Here is a 26,698-nt window from a genome sequence, read left to right on the forward strand (position 1 = left end):
AAATTCATGTTTTTGCAATTGATACCAAAAGACATAAGCTAGATAATTCAACTTACTTGTGGCATTGTCGTTTAGGCCACATAAACAAGAGACGCATGCTAAAGCTACATTCAGATGGGCTTATAGATCAAATCGATCCCGAATCATTGGAAACATGCGAATCATGTTTAAAAGGGAAAATGACAAAGACACCCTTTAGCAATAAAGGTGAGTGTGTATCAGACACTCTAGGACTCATTCATTCAGTTGTATGTGGTCCTATGTCAGTCCAAGCAAGATGAGGATTCAGATTCTTCATAAGCTTCATAGATGACCATACCCGATATGGTTACATCTACTTGATGAAGCACAAGTCAGAAGCTTTTGAGAAATTCAAATGCTTCAAGAATGAAGTAGAAAATCAATTAGGAAAGAAAATAAAGACGCTTCGATCTAATCGAGGTGGCGAATATCTTTCAGATGATTTTCTGAATTATCTAACTGAATGTGGGATATGCTCACAATGGACACCTCCCTATACACCACAACACAATGGTGTGTCCGAGAGGAGAAATCGTACCTTATTAGATATGGTACGATCCATGATGAGCATGGACTTACTTCCAAAGACGTTCTGGGGCTATGCCTTAGAAACTGCCCTCTTCACCCTAAATCGAGTACCAACTAAATCCGCTAGTTCCACACCATATGAATTGTTCGTTGGTAGGAAAACCGTGTTTTCATTTATGAGAATATGGGGTTGTTCAGCCTTTGTCAAACGCATTGCGTCCGACAAACTAGATTCGAAATCTGATAAATGTTTCTTCATTGGATACCCTAAGGAAACTATGGGATATTACTTCTATCATCCAGATGATCAGAAAGTAATCGTATCCAAGCACGCAACCTTCTTAGAGAAAGAGTTTCTCGAAGAAACACAAAAGGGAAGCATGATTGAACTTGACGAAGTTCATGAAGAAGAAACACCGACTGAAACAACAGAGGCGATTGAGGTACCCGAAGGAGTCCCATTAGATGAGACTCCAGTGCCACCTATTCGTAGATCACAAAGAGTTCGTGAACTCCCAGTTAGATATGGTTTTCTAGTGGGAGATGATAATGAGGTTCCCGTGTTAGACGACGAACCCGAAAACTACGAAGAGGCTCTTACTAGTCCAGATTCTAAAGCATGGCTTGAGGCCATGGATTCTGAAATGGATTCCATGTATACTAACCAAGTGTGGACTTTGGTTGATCCACCCGAAGGGATAATACCCATTGGGTGCAGGTGGATCTTCAAAAAGAAGACAGACATGGATGGAAAGGTTAGCACCTACAAAGCTAGGTTCATATCGAAGGATGCAAATAAAGCTTGCAAACTTCAGAGATCCATTTATGGACTCAAGCAAGCATCTAGAAGCTGGAATAAGCGTTTTGACGAAACCATAAAACAATTTGGTTTTGAACAAAATTGCGAAGAAGCTTGCATTTACAAGAAAGCAAGTGGGAGCTCTATAGCATTTCTCATACTATATGTGGACGATATATTATTAATGGGAAATGACGTTGCCCTCTTACAGTCAGTGAAAGTATGGTTATCTGGTAACTTCTCAATGAAAGACCTTGGTGAAGCAGCTTATATACTTGGTATAAAGATCTATAGAGATAGATCGAGAAGGCTGTTTGGTCTTTCACAGGCTACATACATTGAAAAGGTGCTAAATCGGTTTAGCATGCTTGAATTGAAACGAGGTAACTTACCCATGTTACATGGAGTAAAGTTAAACAATCATCAATGTCCTAAAACCGATGATGATAAACGACGCATGGCTGTAGTCCCGTACGCCAGCGCAATCGGTTCGATTATGTATGCTATGCTATGCACTAGACCTGACGTAGCGTTCGCGTTATCTGTAATGAGTCGTTACCAAGGGAATCCGGGAGACGAGCATTGGATTATCGTCAAGAACATTCTTAAGTACTTGAGAAGAACTAAAGATATGTTCCTAGTGTACGGAGAAGGTGATCTGAAAATAGAAGGATTTTCAGACGCAAGTCATCTCACAGATGAGAATGATTATAAATCCCAATCAGGATACCTGTTTATCTTGAATGGGGGCGCGGTCAGTTTGAAGAGTTCTAAGCAGGGAAGCGTAGCTTTCTCTACAACCGAGTCAGAGTATATCGCAGCTGCGGAAGCAGCAAAGGAAGCGGTTTGGATTAGAAAGTTCATTACAGAACTAGGTGTGGTGCCTGACATTGTCAATCCCATTACACTGTACTGTGATAACAATGGAGCCATTGCGCAAGCAAAGGAACCACGGTCTCATAATGCATCCAAGCATTACTTTAAGTGATACCACATCATTAGAGAGATCGTGGCTAGAGTAGATGTGAGAATAGAAAGAGTACCTACAGAGGACAACGTTGCAGATCCGTTGACAAAGCCTTTAACCCAGAGAATACATGATCGTCATTTAACTTCTACTAGGATAAGTTTTAGAAACAATTGGCTTTAGTCTAAGTGGGAGTATGTTGGGGTTTAGTTTCCTATAAACAATTGTTCTAGGATACAAACTTAATGTAAATGAATTGTTCTTTATATCATTTGTTTAATGAGATATATGTTTTATAACTATATAAAGGCAATCCCTTTTAAGCACTAAATAAAGTCTAATAAAAGGAAATCCGTAAGTTTATTTAAAGTGATTATAAAGTGTTCATACAAGCATGAAGTGAGACAAAACTTTATAGTAAACTGATAAACTTAAAACCACCCCAAGTCAAGTGATATGTTTGGGATTGACATATCACTGTTGAGACTTGTATGTAACAATGTCTTCTGTCCGACAGAAAGCTGATCTCACAAGCTTCATATATACAGATATCTGGACAGTTACATAGATCCGATGAAACGTTGTTCATTAGGATTGGGGATCCGATTTGAGATAACAGGATGGGTAGATTCATCCTTATCACCTGTTCATCTCATTGGTATTAATAGGTATAACTAATCCTCAGACTCAAAGGAATATTAATTGGTATTCTGGATTACGGAATGTGATGCTTTGACTCTGATGTAACACGATCCTTAATAGAGATGACTTTGGGGTGTGAACAGTAGACGTTGGGTATCACATGAAGTAATTGCGGAGTCGTTATATATTGGATTGAGCATTTATCACTCCCGATAAATGGGAGATACATCCATGGATCGCTTGTGGAAGACTCAACTCTAAATCCTTGCAAGGTGATAGCTTAAGAGTAAGAAATACAGATTTCACTTAACCTATCTTTTTGAGTTGACTCGGCCTGTACAAGTAAAACGAACGTCTCGCTATATGTGACTTGACATCACCCATAGTCATAAGATTCAGTTCAAGGATGTAGTTGATAAAGGATCGAATTATACTGTAACTAATACGGAAAGGTTAACGACAGAATCAACCTGTCTTCTTATAGCTCTGGGGGAATGATTACGGACTTGCTAATCACATACTCTGTACATCATTCCGTTATGCAAAGATTAAATATAATTCTTTGAAAATTAATTTAATAACATTGCATACGGCTAGAAGCAATAAGAACCTAATGGATCACACATAAGACTTGGAACCTAAAAGAGAGATAGATGTTAATTAATTGATAGAAGCCCAATTGAGCCCAATAAGGCCCATGGACATAAGGGGGTCGAAATTCATGTAGTGATATACATGAATAATTAATTTGATTTTGTTAATCCTAATTAGATTAGGAATATGAATTAAATTAATTAAGAGATAATTAAGTTAGGAGTTTTAATTAGATTAATATACTCCTATTATTATCCAATAAGGTTATTATTATTATCCTTAATATATTAGATATATAGTGAGATAATAATTAGGAATTCTATTCCGAATGGAATTCCTATTCAGTAACCTAATTCTATCTAACTAGGGATTAGATACAAGAGATTATAAATACCCCTTCCCTTGAGATTTTCGAAATCCAAGCAAGCCATACCCTACTTGTGATTTTCGAAATTCACCTAGTCCAAGAGAGAGAAAATTCGACACCCCTAGTTCGAGGACGAGATTTCTCTACGGCTTCGTTTGATCAATTAATTTTCATCTATTTCTTTTATCCTTGATCTTATGTTGATTAGTTAGAAGCAATCTACTTTGGTTGCTATTCAACGGTTGATACTAAATTAATCTTCCCGTGTTTTATTTCGTGTTTGGGAACTCGAAGAAGAAAAACAAACAAAAGGGAGAAATTCGTTTTACTACTCCTACATCAGGTCAGTTCACGATTTCGCGGATTACCGGAGATTGAACCGTCGGATCGTCGCGATTTTTGGACAGGAGCTTCTAGACATATTCTTCCACGTTTCCACCGAAGGGATTGTTGTTCGGAGGTCTGGAAGGTCTGTTTCGGATAGGGGCAGATTGGTAGACAGTTTTTATCTCTTTTGAAGTTGTGGGCACTTCATTTGCAACGGTAGATAGAACTTCTAAAAGGTATTTCTTCTTATCATTCTTTATATGAAATAACGGTTAATGGATCTTGTGGTTAAATGGAAATAGGTTAAATTTTTTATATTTCCGCTGCTATACCTTAGCCTAATTTCCAACAATAATATCACAATGTTATCACCTCAGTATGTTGAATTGTTCACGAGCCAATGGCTTGGTGAAGATATCTGCAAGCTGTTCATCTGTTGGTACGTAGGTCAGCTTGATTTCACCCTTTAGTACGTGATCTCTGATGAAGTGATGCCTTATGCTGACATGCTTCATTCTGCTATGTTGGATTGGATTCTTGGATAGATCAATGGCACTCTTGTTGTCACATTTGATCCCTATTGTTTCGGTTTTTACTCCATAATCCTCAAGTTGTTGCTTAATCCATAAGACTTGGGCAACATAGCTTCCAGCAGCAACGTACTCAACTTTAGTTGTAGACAAGGCAACTGATGACTACTTCTTGCTGAACCAAGATACTAGACAGCTTCCAAGGAAATGACATCCTCCTGAAGTACTCTTACGTTCTAGCTTATCTCGTCCATAGTCAGCATCAATATATCCAGTGAGTGTGAAGTCATTTGAGGTTGGATACCATAAACCTGCATCAACTGAGCTCTGCAAATATCTAAAAATTCTTTTGACAGCTATAAGGTGAGATTCCCTGGGGCCAGCTTGATATCTTGCACAATAACATACTGAGTACTGGATATCAGGTCTACTAGCAGTGAGATAAAGTAAAGAGCCTATCATACCTCGATATAACTTGCTATCTACTGACTTACTTTTCTCATCTTTGCATAGGATATTATTAGTACCCATTGGGGTTGATATGGGCTTGCAGTCTTCCATATCAAATTTCTTTAACATTTCTTTGGTGTACTTGGACTGACTAATAAAGATGTCGTTCCTACCTTGCTTGATTTGAAGTCCGAGGAAGAAGTTGAGTTCTCCCATCATAGACATTTCAAACTCAGTTTGCATCTGTTTACTAAATTCTTTGCACAAAGATTCATCAGTAGCACCAAAGATTATAACATCTACATATATTTGTGCAAGTAGGGTATGTTTACCCTTTTTCTTAATGAACAATGTTGTGTCAGCTTTTCCTCTGACATAGTTCCTGGTCAGCAGGAAGTTGGTCAACCTCTCATACCAAGCTCTTGGAGCTTGCTTCAAGCCATACAAGGCCTTCTTGAGTTTATAAACGTGATTTGGGAATTTTGGATCTTCAAACCCAGGAGGTTGGTTAACATATATCTCTTCGTTTATAAAGCCATTAAGAAATGCACTTTTAACATCCATTTGATATAATTTAAAGTTCATAAAACTGGCATAGGCACATAATATACGTATAGCTTCTAGCCTAGCAACTGGTGCAAAAGTTTCACCATAGTCAATACCCTCTTGCTGACTATAGCCTTGAGCTACAAGTCGAGCCTTGTTTCTGACTACATTTCCATGCTCATCTAGTTTGTTTCTAAAGACCCACTTAGTTCCTATGGACTTTTGATTTCTAGGTTTAGGTACTAATTCCCATACCTCGTTTCTTGTAAATTGATCGAGTTCTTCTTGCATGGCATTGATCCAATACTCATCGTGCTCAGCATCATTAAAGTTCTTTGGCTCATGTATTGAGACAAAAGCCACATTGCTTAGATACTTCCGAAGCTGATCTCTTGTCATTACCTTGTTTTCAGCAGCATCAAGAATGGATTTTTTTGAATGTCCTCTTGAATTCTTATTTCTTTGGGCAATGCTGAGTTATTTGGAACAGGTGTCTCTACAATTTCTGCAGGAGTAGATTGGTTAGCAAAGGTAATTTCAACTTCTTGTTTACCTTTGGTCAGCCCCTGTATTGATGACTCAGGAGCACCATTTTGGTCAGCGGAAGCTGAGCTCACTTCATCTTCTTCGAGCTGGGTTGACTTCCCTGCAGGGTCAGCTTCATCGAACTCAATATGGACAGACTCTTCTACAATTTGAGTTCGTTTATTATATACTCTATATGCTTTACTATTTGTTGAGTATCCCAAAAAGATCGTTTCGTCAGCTTTGGCATCAAATTTTGCAAGCTTGTCTTTCGTGTTGAGTATATAACATTTACACCCAAAGGCACGAAAGTAGCCAATGTTGGGCTTTCGTCCTTTCCAAAGTTCATATGGGGTTTTCTTAAGAATAGGTCTAACTAAAGCCCTATTGAGAATATAGCATGCTGTGTGGACAGCTTCACCCTAGAAATAATTTGGAAGCCTATTTTCACTCAGCATGGTTCTAGCAATTTCGACAATTGTTCTGTTCTTTCTTTCAACAACCCCATTCTGTTGAGGAGTTCTAGGAGCAGAGAAATTGTGGTCAATACCACTGGTTTCACAGAATTCATCAAACTGTTGGTTTTTGAATTCTCCACCATTGTCGCTTCTAATATGAGCTACTCTTAGGTCTTTGATTTCAAGCTTTTTAATCAATGTGGTAAACATCTCAAATGTTTCATCCTTGCTACTCAGCAAGATGATCCAAGTGTACCGAGAGAAATCGTCTATAATGACCAAGGAAAATTTCTTACCTCCCAAGCTGAGTGGCTGGATAGGTCCGAAAAGATCCAAGTGTAGTAATTCCAATGGTCTCTTGGTTGAGACAATATTTTTACTTTGAAATGACTTTTTAGTTTGTTTGCCTTGCTGACAAGCTTTACACAATTGATCTTTTTCAAATTTAAGTTTGGGCAATCCCTCAACTAGTTGCTTTCTAGCTAATTTGGCAAGAAGGTCCATGCTTACATGACCAAGTCTTCTATGCCATAGCCAGGAGTTATCCTCTTTAGACACTAAGCATATGTTTTTAGAAAACTGTTTCTCTAAACTCAGCATGTATACATTGTCCACACGAGGGGCAGTTAAAATCAATTCGTTTGTTTTTCCCTCGAGTATTTGACACTTAGCATCATCAAATACAACCTTCCTGCCGCTCTTGCAAAGCTGAGCTACACTCAGCAGATTGTATTTGAGACCTTTAACTAAGGAGACTGACTCAATAGTTGGGTTACCTCCGATAGTACCTGAGCCGACTATCTTACCCTTCTTATTGTCTCCAAAGCTTACACTTCCACCTCGTTTAAGCTCTAGTGTGATGAAGTGAGTTTCATCACCAGTCATGTGCCTCGAGCATGCGCTGTCTATATACCACAGTTTTGATTTCTCCACGCATCTCAGGCTCACCTGCATTTTAGACTATTCATTTTTAGGTACCCAATTCCTTTTGGGTCCTCGTTTGTTAGCATAAACAGGTGCAAAGTCATATTTTAATTTGTGACGACATACTTTGATAGTGTGGCCACTTTTGCCACAAAAGTCACAATGAATTACCCTTTGGGGGTGGTCAGCATTGTTGTGCTGAGCATGCCAACATACCTTTGTGGTATGTCCTCTCTTTCTGCAGAAGTCACATTGGACAGTCCGCTTATTGTACCAGCACACTTCTCTTGTGTGACCCTTTTTCCCGCAACAGTCACACTGAGTGAACTGTTTATGCTGACTAGTACTTGGGTACTCAGCATGGGTTTTATTTTTATTTGAGCCTTTTATTTGACTCTGTAAGGTTGTAACGTCCTTTCTTAGTTTCTTTAACTCAGATTGGACCTCCGTGACAAACTTATGCATTATTTCCATATTACTATGTAAATCTGAGTTGTCTTGGAGGAGATATCGAAGGTCACTCAGCTTGACCTCTTCAATCTCATCACACCGCCTACTGAGTGATTTTATTTTCTTGTTACATTTCTTAGTTAGTTTATATAAATCACTCAGGGCATTGACCATCTCATTTCTAAACAAGAGTAAGGGTGTTACCTCATTGTTGTGTACCTCCTGGTCAGTTTCATCAGAGAGGTCAGCTTGCTCAGATTGAGAGTGATCAGCATCATCGGCCATGAAGCATATGTTTGCCGTTTCATTTGCATCAGCTTCGGATGATGTTGACTCATCACTGTCACTCCATGTTGCTACCATTGCTTTCTTGTTTCCCTTTTTATCTCTTTTGAGGTTTGGGCAGCTTGACTTGATGTGCCCAGTTTGGTGGCACTCAAAATATGTGACAGACTTGGAGCTGTCCTTCTTGTTTTTGTCACTGGACTCAGCTTTGTATCTGTCATTTTTTCTGAATGGCCTTCTGCTGTTCTTTTCATTCTTCCTAAACAGCTTCTTCATTTTTCGTGTAAACATGGCCATCTCCTCATCGTCTGATGAGTCAGCTTCAGTCGAGTCAGCTTTCATGACAAGTGATTTTTGTTTCTTGTCTTCTGACTTTTCTTTCTCTTTAGCTTCAAAGTTTTGCATTGAGATCTCATGAGTCAGCAGAGATCCGATTAGCTCGTCATACTTGTATGTAGTCAGATCCTGAGCTTCTTCTACTGCAGTTTTCTTAGCTTGCCAGCTCTTGAGTAAGCTTCTCAAGATTTTCTTCACTTGTTCTTCTTCGGTGAAGTTCTTGCCGAGTCTTTTTAGCTCATTTATGATATTAGTGAATCTAGCATTCATGCTGGAGATGTTCTCGTTGTCGTTCATTTCGAACAGCTCATACAATCTCATGTGTTGATTCATCTTTGACTCTTTGACTTTACTTGTGCCTTCGTAGGTCACCTCAAGCTTTTTCCATATCTCCTGTGCTGACTCGCAACCTGATATTTTATTGTATTCTGCAGCATCTAGAGCACAGTGAAGCATATTGATAGCCGAAGCATTGTTTTGAAGTTTTCTGAGGTCATCTTCTGACCACTCAATTTCACTCTTAACAACTTTCTCATTGTCAACAGTTTTATATGGCACGTATGGGCCTTGAACAATTGCAAGCCATGCACTCATGTTTGTGGCTTGGATAAAGTTCTTCATCCTATTCTTCCAGAATGTATAGTTGGATCCAAAGAATAGGGGAGGCCGACTAATAGATAACCCTTCAGGGAGTATCTGTGTTGTTTGGTTCCCTGGAAGGAAACGAGTGCTGTTCTCAGCCATTTATGGGGATCCGCTCAAGATAGTTATATCTTAGAGTAGTGAGCTTAGGCTCTGATACCACTTGTTGGTCCCGTGTGATTAGTTCCAAGGGGGGGTTAGGAACTAATATAACTTTTTCGTTAATTTATCTTGCTGACTTAATTATTTTGATGAGTTGATTAACTCAGCTTTGGTCAGCTTGGCCGAACTTAGCGTAAGACAGCTTTAGTCAAATGCTGGCTAAGACTGTTTTACTTGAGAGTTGGGAATTGACACTAGTGTGGTCAGTTTCCAACTCAGCACTCCAATTTACTCAGTACCAGCTTCTTACAGTTTATATGCTGAGTAAATATAACAATCAACACAAGCACACACACACACACACACACACACACACACATATATATATATATATATATATATATATATATATATATATATATATATATATATATATATTTGAGAGAGTTTAGAAGCTACTCAGTATCACTTATCCTGGTTCGGCCTCTCTGCCTACGTCCAGTCCCCAGAGTCCTCCGGGCTTTTAGAATCCAATACTGAGCTCTTTAAGGGTAGAGCACAAACCGATTACAGGCAGTTGAATATGCAAGAGTACCGTCCTATATTCTTCTACTCAACTCATACTAAGCACCACAACCCGGTACTTAGATTTCTCTACCACTGAGTGTTTACAACCAAGCACTCAGCACAACACTCTTAATATCACGATTGATACAATTTGTTCTTTTTCAAATGAAGAACACTTTAGATGATTACAAATAATCAATCTAGCATTTACACAGGAATAGAAAATGGGTGTAAGAACTCTTTCTTGTTTTTGAGTGCTTTGAACTTGTATTTTTCTCTCTTGTATTTTTCTTGTTGTGATTCGGCAATGATCCAAGAATTTTGATTGTCCTTATATAGATGAAAATCTAGAGGTGGATCATTTGAAATGATTTAGCCGTTAAGTCCAAAACGGCTCTTTTAGGAGACAGCTTCTGGTGAGCTTCTGGTTTTGCAGGCCAATCCTGTCCTCTGATTTCTTCAGACGTCAGACTTGTCTTCTTCCTGCAGACGTTGTCTTTTTGTGGCAGTTGTCTTTTAGCAATAATCTATTGACCCATACATCTCGGAATGTGTCTTTTGCGTAATTCCGAGGATTCAATTATTGGTGCAGAAGGTTTGCAAAACTTGTCTTCTAGTGAACGGATCTCTCATGCTGTCCTGAAGTTTACTCAGCTTTATTCATTGTCTTCGTTTGTTGTTGACTTCTATGCTGAGTTCCCTTTTTGTCAGCTTTGTTTTGCAAGACAATTCTTCAGAAGGCATCTGATGCTGAGTTCCATTTCACTTTGAACTTCAGGCTTCAATTCTTTGATACTGAGTTCGATTCTACTCAACTTGTTCTTTGATCTTATGCTGACTTCGTCCTGTCTTACTTTTTATATCTTTTTGTATTTAAGTTTTATACTCAACATTGAACAAACAGATTAGTACAATGAAATCAAAGCACTTAAATTTAATTGTCTCTTAATCATAGATGATTTTGTCAAATCAAAATCTTGTGGAAAGGTGTTTCAACACCCTATCCTCACATTGAGTATCAACTCTTCCCCTACATTTTGTCCCATGCCCTCTTCCACTATGCATTCTGCATGCCCACTTACTACATTACCATCCTCCCCTATACCTATTGCCCCTTCACACCATCCATCTCCTTATATGGAAGAGGTAGTATATCAGTTGCCAGTATAGGCTCATCTACCATATGGGATGCATAAAGGTGAATAACATTGTTTTTCTTGCTAATGCAAGACAAGAGCCTCCGAATACTCTCATTCCCATTTAATTCAAACAACCTACGAGACTTCAGCAAACTACCTGGTTCTAGGCATTGAATTTCACTAACATTATGGAACTTTAAATCATCCCGATATAACTGCCTAAGATCGATTAAATTTAAAAAGTCTGGGTCAAAGTTATCTTTGATGATAAAATCCCCATTTATGTAATCTAAATGTGGATCAAGGATCCACTTACCCCCAAAATGCAAATATATTTTCACCATCACCATTTTTAATATCTGCAACAAAATATGGTAAACAGGCAAGCATTAACCACACCATTTCCAACAAACCAATATCCAAAACATGAATCTCTAGTCACCAATGCAATAAAAGATGTAATAAAAGTTATAAGCAATGCAACAGGAATATGAGCATAAATGCATATTGTAGATACCCATTTTTGTCCGGACCAATTTTTAAGTTTTCAATAAATTTCACTCAAAATTTAAACAATTCATGAATTATCCAGAATATATGGTTTTACCTCGAAAATAATTTATCGGGAAAAAATTATGCTATTAAGGCTAATTTGTCATATTTCGGTATAAATCGGTAAAAATATCGAATTATATTCAAAATGCGACTTAATAGAATTAAGGTATAATTTAACCTATTATGCATTTTATTCGAGATATGTTCCTCGTATTTTGAATAAAATTGAATGGCTTGAATTTGAGTTATGATTTATTAATTAAAGTTCAAATGTCAACCAATCGAATTAACACGTCGATGTTTATTCATTCGTCGTAAATTATATTTAGAAGCGTCTATACTCTAAATCGTGAATTATGATGTAATATCGTATATTAAAGTTAATATTAACTTTGATTATGATTTATTTTATAATTAAACGTTTAGAATATGACTGATTTCTAAATAATAATTAATGACAAATGAATTCAAAAATTGAAAAGTAAACGAATTAACGACAATTGAACGCTTAAAAAATAGAATTTTATTAATAAATAAATACTATATTATTGTTATAAATATTTATATACTTATTTCTATTTTTTAGTAATTTTAACGAATCCAGAGACCCGCTCATCAGTGTCAGAAATATCCAAAAATGCGACTTCAAAATTGAGGACAATTTTTATATGCCGAGAAGCAAGATAAGACTCACATTCAATTCAGGAATATTTTGAAAGGTCCGATAAAGTCCAAGGCTCGTGGAATTATTTGCATAAGTCTAATAAATTTCGAAGCTCGGTGTTCTGTCCGTACAAGTCCAACAAAATCTATTCGGGTAAGAAATAATTCAAATTCAGGCCAGAACTCAATCCAATCGGCCCATTCAAACAGGTCTATTCAGCAAGCAAATTAATCACAAGGACCAAAGGTGACAATTTACTCAATCAAGCAGTCCATTCCACGAGCAAATTAAATTACAAGGATCAAAGGGCATATTTTCCAAAACTTGAGAAACAAGCTCAGATGCTTGGAGAAGGAGCAGCCACGTAATGCAGTTTAAATTCACTCTTTTGCTTTCGATTTTAGTATAAATAGAGGACCCCACCTCTGTTGTAGAGGCCCCCCAATTTTAGATAGACTGATTTAAGCTTTAGAGGGGGCCAAAAATCTGTATTGTATTTCTTAATCTTCAATGGAAAATCCTTTTATGATTCAATTTCTGATTCATTTGCTTCTCTTTTTTTTTCTCATTTACAAATAAAGATTAAAGCATGAATGGAGATTTTTAAAGATAAAACAGTTTTTGTTTGATAAGCAAATAATTTTTACTCAGAAATGGTTTGATTCTGAGTTGGTAAAAGAAATGATTTGTTCAAACTGAGTTTGAAAAATAAAACCAAGAACTCAAAAACAAAGCGAATCAGCTTGGCCCCTGGTTTTACTCTTTTTGAAGAAGCTTTAGAACAGACCATTTTCAAAGAGTCTGTATGTAACATCCCCAAAACCCTAACATATGAGTCTTCCCACATTCATATATGTTTTCATGATTGAATACATACATTTTAGATTCATCTCATTGTCAGTAGAAGTTTTGTATGCATAATGTGATTATCGTGCGATTAGTAGGCGATTAGTGTGTCGTTAAGATGTAACAATTGGTTAATTGAGTTAGGACTTAAATGAATGAATGAATGAATTCATATGTCCTAAATTGATTAACTTACACTTTAGGAGGGCTGAATTTGAGGTTTGTGAGCAAGCACGAGGTGTCACCCCAATATTAAGACACAATACACCTCTTCATTTTACAAAGGATGTGCACAACTCAATCCTTATGATATTCAGCCACAATTTCGACCAAAGATTCAGCAAACCTTCCTTTTTCATGTTCTAACACCCTCCAAAGAAAAATCTTCCAATTTCTTCCATTTTCAAGCCAAACAAGTCAAGTTAGGAAGCATACTAGGTGATAGACACAAGTTGAAGGTTAGTATGTTGTTTTAGCTTGTTTTCTATGAGTTGGAGATTCTGAAATACCTAGGTATGATTATAGGATTTGTTTTGGATGAGTTGTGATTGATTTTGTTGAGTTTTGGTGTTGTTTAAAGTGGTTATAGGCTGTCCAAATGAAAGATATGTATCAAGTGCCCTAAACAGAAATCTAGGGTACTGCTTTCAGTCATTTTGGAGCCTGTTTTTCATATTGATATTGTTCGAATTTGAAGATACATAAAGAATAAACTATGTTCCTATATGTGTTATAAAACCCTCTGTAAAATATGGGACTTTAATTCCATATATAGAGGAAGAAAACCTAGATGAATCATGACTGCCTCGAAATTGAATGTCATGTGAGGCAGCCATGTTGATGTAGAATTTTAAGGATCTTAGAGTCCGAATTGGAGAAAGTTTCTTTATACAAACGTGTTCCTAACTACTTGAAGTATATGTCTGTAAAAGGATTTGACAATCCATTGTGCTTAGTGTGAGCTAGGTTGAGTGCATTATGGTAGATACAAAACTGGGTAGTCTGTTTCTTGGCTGGAAACAGGACAGAATCATTTTGCATGCCATATATTGTGTAGAAGTGATATTAATGTGAATTTTGGATATGTTCTACCCATATAAGTCTAGTTTCAGTAGGTTCAAGAATCAAGGCATTTGGATTCATATAGAGAAAGTTATGGCATAATATGTGCAAGTAGGTCATGTGATGATCTAAGACAAAATGATTAGATTGCATGAACTTTGTGGAGTTAGTGTCTTGTACATCATATAGCATTCATTAGTGTATATTGTCATTAAGTTTATGTTAAGGCTAATGGTATAAATGTTATGTGACATTAGGAGGACAAGGTGCAATTGAACGCACACCCGATCATGTTGAATAGATCGAACCAAGTGCGACGGTAAGCATATTGCTTATATATGTGTATGAATGTATTGTTCCTTGTGACTTGTTGAGTGTGAGATGTGGTTGAATCTGATGTGAATGATGTGGATAATGGTTGAGTGTTTGTGATACGTCATGATTGATAAGAAAGTGTTATGATTGAGTATGTTGCAGTGTTATGAGTAAATACGGCATGTTGAGCCTTGTGCACATACTGGAACTGAATAATGATTGGATTATAAATGAATATGAGCTTGTTTAGATGGATATGTGAAATGGTCCAAGTTGAGAGTGCTATCCGAATATTGTGAGCCGGAAGCACATGTGTTGAGATATATGAGTACGTGAGTTGAGTGGAACTCCTCCGTAGCACAGATGATTGTATTCCGAATTTAGTGAGCCGGAATACAGATTGGACCCAATGACCATTTTATATATATTGTCTAAGTATAGGAAGGCCTTTCTAAAAGAAGTATTAATATACTAAGTGAATATCATTCTATTGAAAATTCTAACTTGGTATGATATATTTTGATCTGTGTTCTTTACCTTACCTTTGTATACATATATGCGTAATATGTTTATTGAATAGGCAGCTCACCCATTGCCAACAGATTTTACAGATTAAGTGGAGTTCTTCTTGTTTAAGGTCGCACCGGCAATGTCAGTTCATTCTCATCTAGACATTTTGGAATCTTGTGATGTACTTTTGTTCGTGTATTGTAAATTGTAAATGATTTCTCTTGTGTATAATATGTAAAGTTTATATGAGATTGAAGTTTATATGATTGAGAATTGAAAGCATGTCTCCAATTGATATTGTGTGAGATATCATGTGATGTGATACAAGTGAGGGGTTACACTATATCTTGTTAATCATCAATGGAAATCCCATTTTTCGATCAAATTTCAGTTTCATTTGTTTTCCTTTATTAATCTTATAAACCAAAGATTCAAGCATCGATAAAGCTCATTGAGTTTGAAACAGATTCTGAGTTAACCAAAAATCAAGAACTAAAAGAAAAGGCACAAAACAGATTCTACAAATCAAGAACTCGACTTTTTTAAGCTTGTTTCCTTCCTGTCTTGATTCAATCATCTTCATTTCTCGTCTCTTTGTTTCTGTAGAAAAAATGTGGAAGAGAAAGATCAAACAAAGAAGCAAATGTACTAAGAAAACCAAGAAGAGAGGAGAAGAAGTAGATCGGAGGAAAGAAGAGTGATTACCGCCAAATACCCGAGCCGCCGTAATAGTTCAACGCTAGAGATCTAAGCGAACGGTGGAACTGAATCGCTCAGCCACGGATAGAGCTGAACAGGACGGCGGCAGATCGGTGAGAGAAGAGCGACCGGTGGAAAAAAAGATGAAACAGGAGAGGTAGAGAGATGATTCGGCTGTTTAGGGAACTTGGAGGAGCTATGGAGATGAAGGCAGCCATTGTAAGAGCTCTAGAGCTTCTCTGTGATTTTGTTTTTTTGAGAAAGCAGGTGAAAGAAGAAGATTGTGGAGGCTGCACAAATGAGAAGAAACCCTAAAATCCAAATTTATAATCTGTATTTTTACTTTGACCCCTGTAATTTATCAATTGCTTAAAATAAACCCCATATGCTTTTAATTGTTTTCAATCCAGTCCCTTAATCCAAATCAAATAGGCTGCAGTAAGCCCAATTCCGCCCCCATGGGCCAGGTGAGAATTTCAAGCCTATTCCCATCTCATCTCTATGTATATATATGTATGTATAAGTTACCAATTATTATTTTGTTATTTAAGTGTATTAGCAATGATATATGTCAATATATATTAATTAATTAATCAATTAGACTAACTAATTCCGACTTCCAATTAGCTTCAAAATTTTGATAATTTTATTTTCATAATCATTTATACACTAATTTAATATAGATATGTAATTTCAAATAGCTTTTTATGTTTTAGATTATTTTTATAAATATACCCATTCATGTATATAAAATTACCATTGTATTAAAATTCATTTTTCCGACATAATGTCAACTAAATCGGGTTCTAATATAAATAAATGTATCATGTATATGTAATATGCACGATTTTAAAACCCAAAACAAATCGGTTAAAGGCGATTATCTCCAATTTTAATAAATCGAACCTAGGTTCAAATTGATGTGATGTCGTTTGAATTTATGAAAAGATATTTAAAACATTACTTATTAGAACTTAAATTCTATTTATATCGTATATGTGATATACGTAAAATAGAAAATGCATCTTAATTCAATAAAATAAAATTATGTGTATAATATGTACCTAGTTCTAAATCAAAATAAATAAGTTCGAGATGTTATCTCGAATCAATAAAGTTAACCAAATTAATTTGAATCGATATGAAAATGTCATTCGAATTTAATAATACATTTAAAACATTTCCTATTAAATTCATATTTTACTTATGGTATATGTGATATATTATGGTAAAATTAGATTTTAATTCGATAAATATAATTACGTGTATGTTATATATGTAATCTCAAATTAAACCAAACATAAACCTAATAATCCCAAAACCCACGAGTACCTGGTTTATATTCATAATCCAAAGCAAAACGAATAGCAAACACATAATATCACAATAGTACCGATACATCAGACGGGGTAGGGTGAGATCACATCTCTTCCCTACACGTAACCGGAAAAGCGAACCTAAATCTCTCCGAAGACCATCCTTATCAAAACCAACCCACACAAAGTCAATCCAAACAGATAGGGCGACCAATCATGCCCGCATACATGTATTTTCAAGTGATGATTGGTGGCGACTCGAAACCTGAAACACGCAAAAAGCGGATCGAGCCGGCCACGCACCCTGACCTGAAAACCGAAAGCCAGGGTGCGACACATATGAACCTTTACAATTCACTAGAAAGTTTCCGATACAGAACCTTTACAATTCACTAGAACATGATCCCAAAGCTTGAAGTTTGAGGCTAACAACAAACTAACATGGCATCAGGTCCTGCTCCACTAAATTTATTGAGTTTGGTCACAGTTTATCTAAAATGTCTAAGAAAATCAATTTATAGCTTTGTGTTTCTGCTTCAGAATTTTCATGTTGTCTGGATTTGGATATTCATGTTGAATTTCTATTTCAACCTAAACATTTAACAAGTGAAGGAAAACACTAAGAACATGAAAGCATGAAATTCATTGTTGGCCTTTTTCCTGATGACTTAATTTTTTTGGAAGCAACCGCAAACTAAAAAAAAAGCATTGAAGAATACTTTATCTGGTTGATGCTTCTTTTAATTAAGCAAATAAGTATCACATGTTAAAGAGACAAAAATTTGGAGTATAATCAGTAAATAAAACCTTCACTGTAGCCCCCAGAATTGCATCTAGATAACTGATTGAAATTGTTGAGTTGAGATTTATGCCGTCTCGTTGGATTCCAGTTATCTCCTCAACATCAAGATAGACATAAAGATCTCCAGGAGGACCACTGCAAAAACCAAAATTAACTATTTTAAAAGAAATCTGCTAAAGATAGGCATGCATAAGAATTGTTCACTTCAAGATTTACTTGTTGATCAAAGAAATCCATGTAGATTTCAAGGATTCAAACATGCAAAAAGATGCTGAAAAAAAAAAGAAATAAAGTTTCCTGCAGACCATATTTGATCTCCAAAACAACTTTAATCATTGCATAAATAATTATGAATGTCAATTATAGTAAATATAAAAAGAGAGCAAACTCTCCGAAAAGATAAGCAATTAACATGCAAGCCTGCAAACCATATTTAACCTCCATTCATTCTCCAACATTCATTTATCATTTTAAGCATAAAAAGAACAATGACTCAAATTGCAGCAAATAACCAACAAAATAACAAGCATTGATCAGTTTCAAAGAAACCCCAATTGAAAAAACTCCATACAGTAATGGTCCCTTTCTACGCAAAAAAAAACCCCCAATTGATAACCTCCATTCCTTCTCCAACACCCATTTATCATTTTAAGCATAAAAGGAACAATGACTCAAATTGCAGCAAATAACCAACAAAATAACAAGCAATGATCAGTTTCAAAGAAACCCCAATTGAAAAAACTCCAGACAGTAATGCTCCCTTTCTACGCAAAAAAAAAAAAACCCAATTGATAACCTCCATTCATTCTCCAACACTCATTTATCATTTTAAGCATAAAAGGAACAATGACTCAAATTGCAGCAAATAACCAACAAAATAACAAGCATTGATCAGTTTCAAAAAAACCCCAATTGAAAAAACTCCAACAGTAATGCTCCCTTTCTATGCAAAAAAAAAAAAAACCCGAATTGATCATAACTCTTTTTATTACTAGAGAACATAATCACTAAAGCACAATAGTAGATAGGAAGAAGAATTTTAAGACTTACCTTTCTACGCAAAAATGTCCACTTGAAATCTTTCACTCCACTGCAGATTAACTATTCACTCTTCATTAAGTAGATAGGGTTTCACACTTGTTTTTTTGTCAATCTAGATGAAGAACAAGCTTTGCGATAGAGAGAGAGAATGAGTCGAAGCCTGCGATAGAGAGAGAAGGAGTCGAAGAGCTGCGATAGAGAGAGAAGGAGTCGAAGGGTTTTTATTGTTCTCCTTAAAGAAAAGAAGGTCGAAAGAAAGAGAGAAAGTCTAATTTCTAGGCTGCTTATATTAGTTGCCATGGAGGCATAATTTTAATTATTTAAATTTTAAAAAAAAGGGACGTGGCGTCATACGTGGCACGCCATTTGTGCCAAATCACAACCCCGTTAGATTAGGGCAGATCTGAAGGTTCGTGGAAAGCTCAAAGACAGTTTTCAAAGTTTGTTTGATATAAGAGCAAATCTGTTTTTCCGGAAAAATACTACGACAAATATATCTATTAACCCTTAAATGTACGAAGGTTTTAATGGAAAAGGAAAAGTTTTTTGCCTAAAAAAAAGCAACGTTACCCATGTTCATGATGCTAATTTGGGATAGAAAATACAATGCTGTCTTCCCCAATCATCATGATTTTTGGTCTTCTTCATCAAACAAAACCATGTCCATGGAGGTATAGATATCATATCATTCTTTCTTTTCATCACCAATTTTCGTTTTATTCTTACTCTTTTTATTTGCTATCTTGTCCATTCCAATTGAACAACTCCTTATATTTCATTTTTTTCTTTAATTTTTCTTTTGCCCAGCAGTTTCTTCATTTCTGTGATGCTTTTAGTCAGAGAGGTGACGCTATTAACATCGTTGGACAAAAAGGTGAGCCTTCTGCCTCATGAATTGCTGGACTATGATATGAGAATCATCTTTCTATTTTCACATCAGCTTTTTTACTTACTTCAGCTATCGTACAATCATACAAATACTCGATTATCTAGGTCTCAGATTTCTTTCATTTCTTTTATTCTCCTTTTCCCGTTTCCAATGGTAATTTGCTGCGTAGCATAGTTGGTTATGTATTCTATTGATTGCTTATATCCTTTTCATTTTTGGAAAACCCTAATCATCCATTTAACAATCCCTCATTATGTGTTTGACCTGTAATATTTCACACCTTTTTTACCAAGGATCACATCCATACATGTGAAATTGAAAAATAAAAATAAATGAAAGAGATAAATAAAGGATTTCATTTGGATTGCAATCGAGTTCATAGAATTGTAGGTAATTACTGGAATTGATACAATTACGACATAATCAAGGATTGGGGTTGTTGTAATTGAGCAGGTCTTCAATTGTGATGGTGGAAAATGGCTTAGGCAGAGCAGCTCTCCTTCTTGATAGCTTTTGGGAAACTTGTTGCATTGAAGGTCGAAATTGGGGATTCACATTCAAGCAAGCCAACGCTAATCTGGCAATTAGAACAACATCGTCTGCAACACCATTTATAGGTAGTGGGAGGCGTTGGTCTAATATGTCCTCTAATAGCATTTGATGTGTTGATGTTGATGTTGATGTAGATGCTGACGCTGCTGTTGAAGGTGAGAACAGAGATAAGCTCAAATCACCTGGATGACTCCCTATAAGTACTTCCATTGCTACCATGCCAAAGCTATAAACATCACATTTTTCGCTCAGTGTTGCTGTGTATGCAAGCTCTGCGAAGGAAAATATGAATCAGATTTCAAATTACCTATACAGTTTTCATGCTTTGGAATCATATGATACTACCTGGAGCAGCATATCCAAAAGTTCCAGCAAATGCAGTCTTGTTAGATGAGTCAGGTTTTAGAATTCGAGCAGTACCAAAGTCTGAGATGTGTCCGTTGTATTCTAAATCCAACAGAATATTCTTGCTTGATATGTCACGATGGACTATAGCGGGTAAGCAGTCATGGTGCATGTAGGATAACCCATTTGCTATGTCTTTAACAATAATTACCCTTTTATTCCAATCGAACAACATTGCTTCTTCTTCACTGTTTAATGTTTTCCCCAGGTTCCCACCTTCCAAGAATTCATACACCAAAAGTGATTGATTTGGTTGGGAACAAAATCCATAGAGTCTCACCACATTCCGATGCCGAATTTCTGTTAATGTCTGAATCTCACTTTTGAAGCCTTTGAGGTGAATGCTTTCATCATCAGCCGGTGAATGGAGTTTCTTCACAGCAACAAGCTGACCTGTTGGCAATTCAGCTTTGTAGACACTTCCATTTCCTCCAATTCCAATGCAATATCTGGAATCAAACTCTTCTGTGGCTTTAACAATCTCTTCATACACCATTTTACCATCATAGCTCCATATAGAAAATAAATCCCGGTTTCTTGTTTCCCTTTGTATGTCTTCTGCTACTCTACCTTTTCGCCAAAGAGTATATAATACTGACCCAAGACATATGAAAAATAACAAGCTGGTTAAGGAGAGTACAATGATTACAACTAGAAGTTTGCTGTTCCTTGTTCGATTTAAATCAGTGATGGTTGAGTTGCAAGGCTTCAGACCAGAAACATTTCCACATAAATCCTTGTTATTCCTCAGAGATTCAAATCCAGCCTCTATGAAGGCTTTGCTTTCAGGAAGAGGGCCCTCTAGCTGGTTGTAGGATATATCAACAGATGTCAAGCTTGACATGCCATCAAATGTCGACGGGATAAGACCAGAGAGCTGATTGTGAGAGATATTCAAATTTTCTAAGCTTGGAAATGATCCTAGCTGCACTGGTATCTTCCCATCAAGGAAATTGTGACTAAGATCAACAACTTGGAGAAATTGCAACGCACTGATCGAGGATGGGATACCATTTGCAATTTTGTTGTTACTGAAATTCAACTCTAACAGACTCACACATCCGCCAACTTCTTCAGGAATTGAGCCATTCAAGTTGTTTGATGCAAGGCTAAGATGCTGCAAACTTGATAAATTTCCAATATCAATAGGAATGTTACCTGAAAGTTGGTTATCATTTAGCAGAAGTTGAAACAATAATTTCAACTGTCCCAATTCTGCAGGAATTTCTCCAGCCAGTTGATTTGAAGACAGATCTAGTATTCGTAATTCAGATGCATTCCGAAGCTCTGGTGGTATCATGCCGGAGATATTATTATGTGAAATTTTCAAGCTTGACAGGTTCTGGCACTGCCCCCATTCTGGTGAAAGCTCCCCAGTTAAATGATTACCACTCAAATCCATATAGAATAGATGTGGGTATATGCCAAAAACTTCTGACATGTTCCCCAAGAGTTGGTTGTTTTCGAGTCTAGTCCTCAACAAACTAGTACAATTTTTGATGCTGCTCGGAATCTGACCTGTGAAATGGTTGTCATTGACAACTAAAATTCGAAGCGTTCCGGCATTGCATACCCTTTGTGGTAAATGGCCAGTCAAGTCATTATAACTTAACATTAAATTTATCAATTGTGTAAGATTATTCATCTCTGGGGGAATGGAACCATTGAGTTTGTTGAAAAACAACCTTATATCAATAATGGATTCAAGTGCTCCAATATTTGGAGGAATAGAGCCTGATAACTGATTTTGATATAGAGCAAGTGCGGTAAGACGTGTCAAGTTTCCTATACTTGAAGGAATGGAACCTGAAAGCTCATTAACAAAAAGACTAAGGGTTGTCAGGTTTGTTAAATATCCAATAGAATTAGGGATGGAGCCAATGAGGTTATTATCTGAAAGGTCAAGGTAAAAGACTGATATGAGATTTCCAATTTCCTGAGGAATGGAACCGGAAAGCTTATTCTTATAAAGATAAAGCTGTTGTAGTTTGGTCAAGTTTCCTATGGAAGCAGGTATAGGACCTGTGAGATTATTTGCGGACAATTGAACTGCAATAAGAGATTTTAGAAGTCCTATTTCCTGAGGAACAATGACCGAAAATCTATTTTTGAAAAGGGCGAGTGTAGCCAGGCTTGTCAAGTTTCCTATAGAAGCTGGTATTGCGCCAGTGAGATCATTAGTCGAAACTTCAAAGTCTATAAGAGAGCTTAACATACCGACTTCTGGAGGAATTGAACCTGAAAGTTTGTTTCCATAGAAATACAGAACAGACAGGCTGCTCAAGTTTCCTATGGAGAGGAATTGAACCAGTCAGATTATTGGTATACAAGGAAATCTGATCAAGGGACTTCAACTTTGTGACCTCCACAGGTATGGAGCTGGAAAGTTGATTCTCATTCAAGAAAAGGAATAATAGGTTTGTCAAGTTCCCTATAGAAGTAGGGATTGCACCGGTGAGGTAATTGTTCTGCAAAGCAAGGCGAGTCAGAGATGTTAACATTCCAATTTCTTGAGGTATAGAACCTGAAAGTTGATTGTTCTGAAGATCAAGAAGTGATAAGCTCGTCAAGTTCCTAAAAGAAGGAAGAATAGAACCGGAGATGTTGTTTTGGTAAAGGTGAAGAAGGGACAGGTTTGCTAAGTTTGCTAGAGATGGAGGGATGGAACCTGTGAGATTGTTTGTATTCAAATGAAGTTCAGTGAGTGAGCTCAGAAAACCTATTTCAGCTGGAAGATTTCCGATGAATTGATTATTGGACAAGCCAAGAAATGTAAGTTTTGAAAGATTAGCAATTGTTGAAGGGATAATTCCATGAAAGAAGTTTTGGGTGAGATCAAGAGTAAGAAGATTGGTTAAAGATGAGAAGGTGAAGTGTTGGAGTGTACCCATCAAAGCTGAAGATGAAAGATTTAAATGGACAATACTTCCATAATTATTGCAAGAGATTCCATACCAAACACAAGTATCTTTTCCTGTCCATGAAGAAAGAACAGATTGACTTTGGTTTTCAAAACTAGTCTTCCAATTCAAGAGTGCAGCAGCTTCATTTGATTTGGTTGAAATTGAAAAGGAAGCAAAAGCAAACAAAACATGGAGGTGGAAGACAATAACATAAGCTATTCCTATTAGAAGATGTATTTTCTGCAAGAATGCCATAGTTAAGCCTGCAGTTTCTGCTATATGAAAATTCAGTGACAGTATTGGTTGCTATTCAGTATTTGCCTGTGGAGGAAGTTTATCGGTTAATTTATAGTTTAGACATATTAACTTCTTTCAGATGTTGTTTGTAGTTGTAAAGATTCATTTGTATTTACATTATTAACAAATTTATAATACTAGGAGACTAGCTAATTCAATCATATAAATCCAAACAAGCTCCTTTCTAGTTGAATCATCTTTCAAAAATTACATCCAAGTCGTGTTCACACTTCACATGATGTAATTATAGTTTCCTCATTTTCAGTTATTTATTACTATTTCTGTATTTGAACAAATTCTAGATTTAAAAGATTATGTTAATTATAATAACACATTCACATGTGTGTATAGTTCAATATACATGCATTTAATATCAATGACTTACAACAATGCTAATTATATGGGCATAAAGCCCATTTGGGCCCCTAAAATATATAGTCAAAATCAACTGACCCCTAATTCTCCTTAAATCATCAAATGAGTCCATAACCTTTACAAAATCCAACAATTAAACCCAACCCCTTTTCTAAAGAACAGAGTAAACCAGAGAATCAGCATGAGTTCGCCCATGAAAGTGGTTTTGGGAACAAAGCACCAGAGGTGCTCTGTTTTAGTTTATTGGGTTGGAGAAACCAAATTTCAGCGTAATCTGATGCCGTTTTTGCTTGTGATACGAAGACAAAATCCTCGGTTGTGTAGCTTTGCATTTTGCAATCCATCTTTGGAGATCCCTGAAAGATTTGGGACCTTCATGACTGAATCAATTTTCAGGATCTGGTTTACTCTGTTCTTTAGAGAAGGGGTTGGGTCAATTGCTGGTTTTTGTAAAGGTTAGGGACCGATTTGATGATTTAAAGAGAATGGGGGCTAATTGGTTTTGACTATATAGTTTAGGGCCCCGAACGGGCTTTATGCCAACTATATATTATATATTTTATTTAAAGTCCAGCTAAGCCTAAGCGAAATATGATCAATGATCTCATGGTTACACGATTTAATACATCATTCGCTTCTTGAACTTGTTCAAAAAGCTTGGCTAATGAGTGCAAGTCATGATTCTTGTAAAAATTATCTCTGAAACTGCAGATTGAATACAAGAAAGTGCCTTTGGATCCCTGGTAATTAGCTCATCATACATTTTGATTACTGTAAATCTCCTAGTGTTGTAATGTAAAAGTTGAAGCTTGACTCTAGCAAGAAAGGAAGACCTAATAAAATGAAACTTGTCTCAATTATTCATTTTGAAAGAGACTTACATATATATATATATATATAGTGATGTTTAGAGTGTTCTAGACACTTGATTATAGTTGTATTGTTATGTGTTTAACTTTACAAATTGATAATTTTATGTTTTTGCTGTAATTTTTGGTTAGTCTTAAAGTTAAAGCTAAGTAGAACGCAGAAGAGTTTAGATGTTATGAGATTTTGTATAGTTGTAAATAAGCATACAAAGTTAATATTAAGTAGTTATTAATAAAATCAAGTTAAAATCTGTCTCTCCATTATTTCAATTTTGTTTTGACTTTTGGAAAACCCTAATCACCCATTTATCATTCCCTCATTATGTGTTTGACTTGTAGGATTTCATTTTTCTCATCAAGGATCACACCCATGCTTGCGAAATTCAAAATAAAATAAAAATAATGTAAGAGCTAAATTAGTGCGCTTGACCTTTCTGTCATCTGGATTGCAGTCGAGTTCATAGAATTGCAATTAATTATACAAGTTCATGCTATTCTATTGATTTTTTATATCATTTCTGTCATTTGGATCACACGTATCGATACAATTGCAACATAATCAAGGATTTAGGGTGTTGGAATCGAGCAAGTCTTCAATTGTGATGGTGGAAAATGGCTTAGGCAGAGCAGCTCTCCTTCTTGATAGCTTTTGGGAAACTTGTTGCATTGAAGATCTAAATTGGGGATTCACATTCAAGCAAGCCAACGCTAATCTGGCAATTAGAACAACATCGTCTGCTACTCCATTTATAGGTAGCGGAAGGCGTTGATCTAATATGTCTTCTAATAGCATTTGATGTGTTGATGTAGATGCTGATGTAGATGTTGATGCTGCTGCTGAAGGTGAGAAAAGAGATAAGCTCAAATCACCTGGATGACTCCCTATAAGTACTTCCATTGTTACCATACCAAAGCTATAAACATCACATTTTTCACTTAGTGTTGCTGTGTACGCTAGCTCTGCCAAGTAAAAATATGAATCAGCTTTCAAATTACCTTTAGAAATTTCATGCTTTGGAATAACATTATACTACCTGGAGCAGCATATCCAAAAGTTCCAGCAAATGCAGTCTTGTTGGAAGAGTCAGGTTTTAGAATTCGAGCAGTACCGAAGTCTGAGATGTGTGCGCTGTATTCTGAATCCAACAGAATGTTCTTGCTTGATATATCACGGTGGATTATAGCAGGTAAGCAGTCATGGTGCATGTAGGATAACCCATCTGCAATGTCTTTAACATTATTTACCCTCTTATTCCAATCGAACAACATTGCTTCTTCTTCATTTTGTAATGCTTTCTGCAGGTTTCCACCTTCCAAGAATTCATACACCAAAAGCGAGTGATTTTGATGGGAACAAAATCCATAGAGTCTCACAACATTCCGATGCCGAATTTCTGCT

The 26,698-nt window shown here is 36.3% G+C and overlaps 1 protein-coding gene and 2 long non-coding RNA genes across 3 annotated transcripts; 1 reads left to right on the forward strand and 2 right to left on the reverse strand.

Moving 5' to 3' along the window:
- Positions 1 to 15,536: 15,536 nt before the first annotated feature.
- On the reverse strand, positions 15,537 to 19,226 carry LOC136206449 (uncharacterized). The gene is made up of 4 exons (XR_010676281.1): positions 19,019 to 19,226; positions 17,974 to 18,103; positions 15,857 to 16,140; positions 15,537 to 15,751 (listed from the first exon to the last, which is right to left on the reverse strand). It is a non-coding gene; the product is annotated as an uncharacterized lncRNA (long non-coding RNA).
- A 321-nt stretch (positions 19,227 to 19,547) lies between these two features.
- On the forward strand, positions 19,548 to 25,251 carry LOC136207195 (uncharacterized). Its single transcript, XR_010676608.1, has 3 exons — positions 19,548 to 19,680; positions 19,820 to 19,883; positions 25,142 to 25,251. It is a non-coding gene; the product is annotated as an uncharacterized lncRNA (long non-coding RNA).
- On the reverse strand, positions 20,322 to 21,351 carry LOC136205908 (MDIS1-interacting receptor like kinase 2-like). Its single transcript, XM_065996758.1, has 2 exons — positions 20,796 to 21,351; positions 20,322 to 20,722 (listed from the first exon to the last, which is right to left on the reverse strand). The coding sequence occupies exons 1-2, from the start codon at positions 21,349 to 21,351 to the stop codon at positions 20,322 to 20,324; spliced, it is 957 nt and encodes a 318-aa protein (XP_065852830.1).
- Positions 25,252 to 26,698: the final 1,447 nt, after the last annotated feature.

This window comes from Euphorbia lathyris, chromosome 9, assembly GCF_963576675.1.
Source record: "Euphorbia lathyris chromosome 9, ddEupLath1.1, whole genome shotgun sequence".
Classification (NCBI taxonomy): Eukaryota; Viridiplantae; Streptophyta; class Magnoliopsida; order Malpighiales; family Euphorbiaceae; genus Euphorbia; species Euphorbia lathyris.